The 9728-nt window shown below is 47.0% G+C and overlaps 1 protein-coding gene across 4 annotated transcripts in view; it reads right to left on the bottom strand.

The window, feature by feature from the left end:
- Positions 1-3448: 3448 nt before the first annotated feature.
- SPIRE1 (spire type actin nucleation factor 1) overlaps positions 3449-9728 on the bottom strand; it is a 180378-nt gene continuing 174098 nt past the window's right edge. For 3 of the 4 annotated variants that reach the window (XM_047793645.1, XM_047793646.1, XM_047793648.1), the window contains 5 exons: positions 8628-8765; positions 7642-7712; positions 7116-7143; positions 6884-7020; positions 3449-5090 (listed from right to left, as the gene is read on the bottom strand). In XM_047793645.1, coding sequence (XP_047649601.1) covers positions 4832-5090; positions 6884-7020; positions 7116-7143; positions 7642-7712; positions 8628-8765 — 633 coding nt within the window. In that variant the 3' untranslated portion in view covers positions 3449-4831. The remainder of the gene's footprint in view (positions 5091-6883; positions 7021-7115; positions 7144-7641; positions 7713-8627; positions 8766-9728) is intronic. The other variant, XR_007136624.1, reaches the window with a different exon arrangement.

The raw sequence follows: 9728 nt of genomic DNA, 5'->3' as shown, positions 1-9728 counted from the left end.
TCAGGTTAGCTGTACAGACATCCGCAATGTCTCTTGGGTACTGCCAGTCTCCTAAACACGGCTGCTCCTGGGAGGGGTAGGGGTGTGACATTTTCTGCTGAGTTACGCTGGGTGGTGGTGGTGAGGTGGTAGACAGGGCAGGGGGCACAGATGAGCCCGGCAGCCACAGGGTCACCAAGGCAGAGGAGAGCACCTACGGCAGTCCGGTGTCCAGCTTGCTTAGGGTTGCCCCCCTTGTGTCCCTTCAACTTAGACTTGCCAGAGCTGCTGGGAAGACACCCTAGTGCAGGGGCAGCATCCGGCCCCCCACTGTGGAGCATCCGGTGATCCCTCGGCTGAGTAACTTCCCAGGGATGTAAGTGAACTGCCGATGTCCCCGTTTTCAAGAGCCTACTTTCTAAGAACCATGTCCTGTCGGTTCTGAGACCCTTCTACTTCCATTCCTTCAATACCATGGCAAGAGCTCAGATTTTGCCACCATCATCAAAATCCAACAGCAGAAACAGCTGCACAAAGTTCTGCACAGTAAAATCTAAGTACATGAATATTTACATTATGTACATTTTAATGGAACAAGTTGAACAGCATTGAGACTTCACTCTGCAGGCAGAGTTTTATATTAAGTAGGTTCTTAGTGCTTAAGTTTTTTGGATGGGCAAAGGGAGAGGTTTCTAGGCTGGCGGGGGGGAAGAAGGGGTTCTGATGAATCTGTGTCTGTGTGCATACATGTCGCAGAGAGCAGAACTGAATCCTGAAACACATGTGTGCAACCAAGTCCTTTCCTACAAAAGTTCTCCCTATGAAACCAGACGCTGATGATTTGCAACCACACACCCTCTCCACAGGAGCCGGAAGGAAGAGGACATGGTTTTAGACCCCATGGTCCCCTCCTGGTATCCAACGTCTCCGTGTCTCTGGAATCCAGGAGGCACAAGAGAGGGCTCTGATCTGGACTCAGAAAGTCAGTAGACTTCTGTCTTTCTACACATCTAACAGAGAAACTTTAGTGGAAGAAGATCCTAAAATACATCTGGCCAATAAGGGAACAGCTTGTGTAAAGGAATGAATATCAAACTGAATATCACATAATTAAGATACATAAAGGGCCAATGATGTGCTCTAGTTAGGTAACATAAAAACATTAAGAATTTTCCTGAATTCATTGTGGGTTTAAGCTTCCTAATTTTTTCTTTTCTTTTTTTTCTTTGCTATTTCTTGGGCCGCTCCCGCGGCATATGGGGATTCCCAGGCTAGGGGTCCAATCGGAGCTATAGCCGCCGGCCTATGCCACAGCCACAGCCATGCAGGATCCGAGCTGCGTCTGCAACCTACACCACAGCTCACAGCAACACCGGATCCTTAACCCACTGAGCAAGGGCAGGGACCGAACCCGCAACCTCATGGTTCCTAGTCGGATTCGTTAACCACTGCGCCACCACGGGAACTCCCCCTAATTTTTTCTTAAAAAAATTAGCCCACCCCCTCCCCGGCCATGCTTGTGGCATGTGGAAGTTCCTGGGCCAGGGATGGAACCCATGCCAGAGCAGTGACCTGTGCCACAGCAGAGGCAATGCCAGATCCTTAACCTGCTGTGACAAAAGAGAACTCCCTCTTATGCCTTTCAGAACTACAAGAAATTTTCTTTGATGGGACATTTGAAGAATATACCCCTTGAGGAATTCTATTTAGAAGAAAAAAAACAAAAGCTCTATCTTTCTCTACATAATTTGTCCCCACAGATGTGACTTCTTTTATAATAAATTGTTATATACTAGTTATGGATTTTAGTTTCCTACCCCACTGAGGTGAAAAAGGAGGCGGGCTGCTTGGTGACAAAGCAGTTACAGTGGTGGCTCATTTTCAGTGATTTCCTTGTAGACTGTATTTCTCAAACTGATCATAAACCCCTGATACTAACTTCCCACCCTAGGTGGTTTCTAACAACTAGTTACCAAAAGAAATTGCCATTTTACAACAGGAACTCCACACAGAAGGCATGATGGAAAGTCATTTATTTTTCCCCCAGATAAATTTCAAAATAAAAGACTTTAATGGAAAATGTTTAGTACCGTCATGTCACGCTGAATGCCAGCAATACCTCGACTTTTATACACACAGGAAGCCAGGTCGCAGTGTACACATTTCTTCATGGCCCTTCAACAGTTTGCATGTACAAAACTGCCTGCTATTTTGCTTTTGCAAATAGCAACGTGGTTTGAAATTTTCATGTGTCCTGTGTGACACCTAAAATCCAGACTTAGTTTATTAATACAGTTAAAAAAATAAAAGCCTTGAAAAATTCCCATTATGAGTTCATGGTGCTAATTACATGGGGTGAGCATATGAGTTCACGGGATCTCATCAAATGTAAGATCATTAAAAACTCCATAACAACCTTCTAGTTTAATCTGAAAGGCTTAAGACTTAAAATCTAGTAAGACTGCTAAATCGATGTAAAAATCAATTACTTGATTTAACATTTACTCGCCTTGGGAGAGTTAATTCTCACTGTCCACTGGAATGAATGCCTTTCGAATATTAATCACTATATTACAGTATTTACAAGCATTCTTAGCTATTGCAACACTGGCAGCAAGTTAAGCTGTGAGAAGTGAAACAAAGGTCTCCCTGCAGGGTGGGTTCATGGGGTGAAAAGGAGGATCTGGAGGGACAGGGTGATGCTGGGGGTGAGGCAGGGGACCCGCAGAAAGTGCCGAGACAAGGACAAGGAGGAGCAGCGAATCGGGAGTAAGGAACTGAGGGGACGAGGCTGAGGGTTGTAATCGCCACAGGCTCTTAGCAAGAGGCCCTCTGGAAGTGACCATGAGGCCGAGGAGGTGGGGCATCCATAAATAAGGGAGGGCTCAGCACGAGAACGTGTCCCTGCACATGGGGTACCCACCGTCTGAGCTGGCCACGCGCCTTCTTCCTCTGCTTCCTGCAGACTGTCCCGGGAGACCCTCCCGCCTGAGCTCCTGGTCCACGTGGCGGACCCCAACCGCACTGTTACCACTCTGCCGAGAGGCCTGTGCCCCAGCGGCCTCACAGGATCAAACTCGGGGCAGCCACAGCCAAGACTGGTTTCATGTGCTGGTTTCATCTGCTATGTGAATGCAGGCGCAGCTCTCATCTGGGGCTACTGCTTCAAGACACCTGTAAACCGGTCACCATGTCTCGAAGCGCACTCTGCTAGCCGGGACTGCGCATGGGGACAAGCCCCACCTGCCACCTAGCGTCCCTGTCCCAGGGGTGGTCAGAGGCTCCACCAAACAACCCAGGCTCTAGAGTCCAAACTGTCCTTGGAAAATTTTACAAGTGAAGTTCACTCAAAACAATGTTTATAGCTCTTAAGAGTCTTTACAACCATTTAAACATTTTCAAAGTCACTAAGAGTTGCTGGTGGCCCACTTTTACCTGCAAATACAGACAAACTGTTCACATGCATTACTTCAGTCAATTGGTAAAGTTTATTTTATAAGTATAAGCAATTTTAAGCCATTTACTAATTTATAAATTTCAGTCATTAAAAACTCGCAGCGCAGTTCTGAGGTATCACTGTTAATGTACTACAGAAATGTTACCCTATCTGGACATGGCATGAAGTGTGACCGCCATGCCTTGAGTTAAGTGGTGCTGTCGCAGCGCTGACTACGGAGAAGCTTCAGGGAACCGCGGAGACTGGCACCTTGACTGGGGTCATTGCTAAGCATCCAAAATAACAAGGGACGGCCCAGGGAATGGGCCAAATAAGCCGAGAGATTACTGGTGTACAATGCTACCCTCCAACCTACCTCACCAAACCCCCACCCTGCTCACTCAAGCCGCTCACAGGGAAAACGTGTGCAAAAAGCATCCAAAAAGCCTATCAGCAGGTTAATTTTCTTGTAATTTTAAAAGAACTAGACAATGGTTTTTTTTCCATTTAAAATTCATTTATAAAAATAAATAAATTTCAGTTTGAGACCTTAGGTACCAAATTGTGGCTGAATTTAGGCGTGATGGCGAGACTATAAAGTTATGACACTGTGGTTGGGAATGTGGGGTTCCAGCTCACTCCCTGCAGTGTGGCCCACAAAGGCATCCTTCGCGGTCACAGTCTTGTCACAGCTGGCCAAAACGCTCAACCCCTGGACAAACTTCTAACCTTTCTTTGACCCAAAATACCACAAACTTTACTTCTGAGATCCCCGTTATGAAAGGACTGGTAACCATAATACATTCAAGACAAGAGCAGGGGAGCTGTCACTGCTCCGAAGATGCTCCCCCACTCGGGGCAGAGCCAGCAGCGTGGTGGACACGGCCACCCACCTGGAGCAGAGCGGCATCGACATCCTGCACGGGCGTGGCCCTCACCCCAGAGAACAGTCCCACACAGTCAGCCAGAGAGTCAGAGCAAACCCTGCGGGTTCTGTGCTGGGACGGGCAGCGCTGCGCACATCGGCGAGGACCATGTCCTGGAGATGCCATTGTGACTTAGCGCGTGCGGGCAGTGCCGAAGTCCACACCGTCTTAGACCCAGTTCGCACTGAGACGTTTTCTGCCTTAGTCAGACAACTATGTGAGGAGCAGTAAAGAACTGAACTAAGGAAAAAGGTTCTGCCTCCACATCCACACACACACACACACACACAAAAGCAAGTTTCAAACCGCTGTCCTCTCTCAGAGTGGACGAGCCACTGGCTGACCTGTCACGTGTCATCGAAGTGAACACAGTACTCAGTCTGTGGAATAAGGTGATGCAGCAGAAACCTGCCCTGATGCAACCTCTAGCCCGAGGCTGAGCCGGGCCAGCTAGTGCCCTCCGCCGAGGCCGCTGGGCGCAGGGCAGGGCTCAGACCTCGCTGATGGTCCTCTCCGAGGGCCAGTACTCCGAGGGGCCTGCAGAAGCCATGGAGAAAGACTGGGTTTTCCTTTTCAATCGGGCTCTCTTGTTGGCCAACACGAGGCTATGCCGGCTTGAACTGATGATCTCCGAAATGAACTTTTTGCAGTCTACACACACCTCCATGGCACTCCAGTCCTCCATCAGCTCTTTGGGAAACTGTAGGTCTTCATCTGATTTGTCCACAGACTTGGATTTTGAAGACAATCTGGGAAAAAACAAAAACATTTAAAGCATACGGGATTGTTACTTATAGTTCTACCACAATACTAAGAACATATGTGCAGAAAAAGTAAATTTGCTGCCAAACATTACGGAATAGGCGAGTGCCTTAGTTATGTCATGTTCATCCGAAGAAGTTACGACTGGTGACAGAGTTCAAAATATTAAAAAAAAAAAAAAAAGAAAGAAACCAGGAAACATCTTTTCTTAAAAAACTCTTAGTACCCCTTCTAGGATTTTTGGAAGATTACTCAGAGTACTCACTGGATTACTGTACACATATAGATCGTGAACTTTAACAACAAAAATGACATAAAGCATGTGTTGCTAACGTCCTATTTGATGACTCAGAGAACTTCAAGCTCTTTCTCCAGTGACCAGTGTCATGGTTAATGAACCTCAGTTAACTCTGGACAGTAGGTCAGACAAGAGGAACTCAAGTACATTTATCTTAATCCTATGACACATCCTGAACAATGATCTTTGGACCAGCTGTCTTATCATTTTTGTTATGATCAAATATACCTCACCCTCCACAACAGTTCTCTGTAACTGAGTAATTGAATCCAAACAGGATTCCAGAGAACAGGAATCAACTAGACCAACATCTGACCAAATGTTCTGGGTAAGTTTTGGAAATAACGAGGAATCATGTACTCATTTACTGTTTCGATTAAACCGAACAAGAGCACAGGTTGGAGTCAGGAGAGGAAGGAACACAGACTTGTGGTCCCATGGCCCCGAGCCTGTGGGGCAGTGCACAGTCAGGCCATGAAGGAGCACCCGCACCTCAGCAAAGCCTGGCACCAGGGCAGGGACCTTGGGCACGGGTTACTTTCTGGGCTCACGGCTTCCCTGCCTCACTGTCCACAGACCTTGACAGGCGGAAGTGGCCACGGTCTAGCATTTGGCACCAATTTCAGGGTTCCTCCCAAAAGGGGGGCAGCTGGTACATAACACCCCAACCCCCTTGGCCCTGCCGGGGTGTGACCCGAGCTGGTCTCCTTCTTGTGTCTCTCTTAGGACCAGCACTAACCTTACTCTGCATTAAATGCAATGGGGTTGGTATTCAGGCACCTCTTTTCTTTTAAATTGCCAGCTCTTGGCCTAAAGCTTTCTTTAGGCTTTTACAATAGGAAAGTGGGCCAAAGTTACTGCAGACTACTGTAAACACAGAATTGACAGATTTTCTTTCAAAACTAAAGAAAGAAGGAAAGATTAGACTGTTAGGTGCAGGTGTTCAATGCCATTTAAAACAAAGTCAGTTTTGTGGTTTTTTTTTTTTTTTTTGTCTTTTTGCCATTTCATGGGCTGCTGCCATGGCATATGGAGGTTCCCAGACCAGGGGTTGAATTGGAGCTGTAGCCGCCGGCCTACGCCAGAGCCACAGCAACGCGGGATCCGAGACGCATCTGCAACCTACATCACAGCTCACGGCAACGCCGGATTGTTAACCCACTGAGCAAGGGCAGGGATTGAACCCACAACCTCATGATTCCTAGTCGGATTTGTTAACCACTGAGCCACAACGGGAACGCCACAAGGTCAGTTTTAAAGATGACTTTTAAAGGCCACACAAATTATCTCCAAAGTAGAAAAAAACTAAACTATGAGACTAAGTATCTTCCCAGGAGCTACCTTTGGCAAGTCTTGGTAATGTATGTCCAAGTCGAAACTCCATTAAAACCCACTCACTGCCCACTCTCCCTCAGGCCTTAAAACCCCAGCACATCACCACAGTCTGCAGAGGATGCTCTGGAGACTCAGGCCCCTGCTCACCTGGCAATGCTCCGAAGTGGTCGATGGTGGCCAGTGGAGGGCTTTTCTGGCCTCAGACAACTTTCCCCTCTCTGCAAGGCAGAAGGTCCCAATGAAAAGATAGGAAGGGTGGAGTATGGCTTGGAAGGCAGCCGCATCTATTATCCCAAATAAAACTGAGAATGAGCAGCACTGTTAGAGAGGCAGAGTCATTACAATCAGCACAAGTGTAATTTCACGAGGCTTAGCTTACCTTCTTGCAACACTGTGAGCACACCGGCCTGTACACAAAATCAGAAGTGTTACTCAGCATGATACCATGGATGCCTGCGTGGCTGTGAATCCTACAATAAGCCCCCAAACTCTCTGGTTCTCCCATCAGAATGTAACAAACCGATACAACTGTGGATTGCCAAGGAAGACAGTCAATCTGCAAAACTCCACTCACACTGTGTCCTATGAGAGGATCAGCTTACATCAGTTTGGAATTTCCTTACTTGTCTATCCTGGATCACATGACAGTCACATCTATTTTTTTCTGTTCAAATGTGACATATCCTTAGAACTATCTTGGATATGTAAAAGAGGTACATGCAGAGAAACATTTTCCAGGCTTAATACCAAAGCACTTGTTCGTTCCACTCTTGAAGCAATCAGTGTTACTAACTCACAAGCACAGACTGGGTCACTTCTAATATTGTTCCTGTGAGGAAAATGATGAAACATTGATGGTAACTGGTGTTTCCTTGACTACTGTCATCAATTACAAAAAGCCTTACCTCTTACAGAACTGACAGGTATAAGACCAGGTGAAGAAGGAAAATCTCCTGGTTCGGCAACAAAAGCAGAGCTAAAAAATACAAATTTAAAAGGAGAAAAAAGCAATGCCAATAGTTAATGTCCTAATTTTCATGTTTGAACACACTTACACTTATATGTGGGAAAGTTTAGTAGACAAAGCGACAAGAGGCTTTAGAGGCCCTTTCTTGAGTTTGGCTCTGTGAGAATTACACCTGGCTTTGTTTGATTATAATTCTACTTTTATTTATTTATTTATTTTTTATTTATTTATTTTTTGTCTTTTGTCTTTTTTGTTGTTGTTGTTGTTGTTGTTGCTATTTCTTGGGCCGCTCCCGCGGCAATATGGAGGTTCCCAGGCTAGGGGTTGAATCGGAGCTGTAGCCACCGGCCTACGCCAGAGCCACAGCAACGCGGGATCCGAGCCACATCTGCAACCTACACCGCAGCTCACGGCAACGCCGGATCGTTAACCCACTGAGCAAGGGCAGGGATCGAACCCGCAACCTCATGGTTCCTAGTCGGATTCGTTAACCACTGCGCCATGACGGGAACTCCTAATTCTACTTTTAAAAGGCAATAAAAGGCTACAGCTTTCAAGGGTCTCACCATCATGGAAGCAATCTGAAGAGGCTCTGGAAAAGTCTCCTGTTCCTCAGATCTATTTTCCTTACAACCACTTACACTTAGAAGTGTAACAACTAAGTGCTAACATGGCTTTATGAGGGCATACCACTATTTAGTATGGTGCCTTAAAACCTTCCAGTGTCCCATTTCTAAGGGAGAAATAAAAATACTCGCTTTTGTGAACAGGCAGAACTGGGGCTGGCTGCCAGAGAGTAAACCTCTTGCCTCCCAGAACCCCCCAAGGCCTGTACCACCTGGCCAGAAGACAGTGCCTGCAGGGACGCCCTGTGACCCGCCATTCTTCTAACCCTGCAGGTCCATCAACCATCAACAGTTCTACCTTTCCTTTCTTCAAAGCGGTGTAGACATCTTTATACTGCTGGTATTTTTCCAGCTCTGCCTTCACCAGGACCTGACGGATATGCATCACCTCCTCCACAGTCAGCGCCAGGCACTCCACTGGGTAGCAGAACTCCTCCTAAAATTCAAAATTCCACATCAGTCAGAAGCTCCCACCCACTTTTGGCCAGATTTCCCTTCAGATCAGTCATTTGGTTAGTAGCTTCAGAGAAGAAGGAGGTTTCCCAGCAAACGCTGCAGCAGAACTGGCTCCCTCTGGGGACCACATGACTTCCAATGACACTGAGGCAGCAGACAGCAGCAAACTTAGGGGCAATGTGCCACGCAGCAGCCCCTGTCATTTCCAATAAGTGGAAGCTGCTCACATCGGTGCCTCAGGGATCTTTCTTGCAGTAAGTGTAGCTATGCATCTAAGAATGCAATCTTGGGAAAAATTTTTATTGTTCTAAACCAAATTTGTCACTTTTCTCCTATGATTACACAAAGACATTATTTAGTTTTGTGTAATATACTATTTGCTAATAGATAAATAGCAAATCTACAACACTGATACTACTATTAAAAAGAACTGATTTGTGGTACCCAGAATAGCCAAAAGAAGGTGGTTAGTAATTGATACTGAGCTGCATTATTTGGGGGTGAGTTACATCAGCACCTCGAGTGGGCCAGGGACTCGGAAGGCTGGCACAGTTCACAGCCAGGCGGCTCTCTCCACAGGCGCCCCATGCACCCCAGGTCTGTCCTCACTTCCAAACAATTGCAGAAGCACAGTCAGCGCTGGAGTGACGTGGGGGCGCCCGGAGGACTCTGAGATAATAGTCAGGCTTGTATCTGATGCTGATGGTTTCCCTAACAACAGCTGAGGAAGGTGTTGATGTAACCAGCCCCATGGCATAAAGAGCCTTGCACCAGATGCTCCCCATCTGGCCCTGCGCTTGATTGGTGGGCCCAAGAGAAAGACAGAACGGTCTCCCGCCTGCACCCCACCAGGCCTCACAGGGGCCACTGTGGGGCAGGGACACAAGCCCAGTGTTCTCTGGGCACACACACTGTCACTCACGCCCACACACAACAGCGTAGC

Source organism: Phacochoerus africanus, chromosome 8, assembly GCF_016906955.1.
Source record: "Phacochoerus africanus isolate WHEZ1 chromosome 8, ROS_Pafr_v1, whole genome shotgun sequence".
Taxonomy (NCBI): Eukaryota; Metazoa; Chordata; class Mammalia; order Artiodactyla; family Suidae; genus Phacochoerus; species Phacochoerus africanus.
This window is presented reverse-complemented; position numbering and strand designations above follow the sequence as displayed.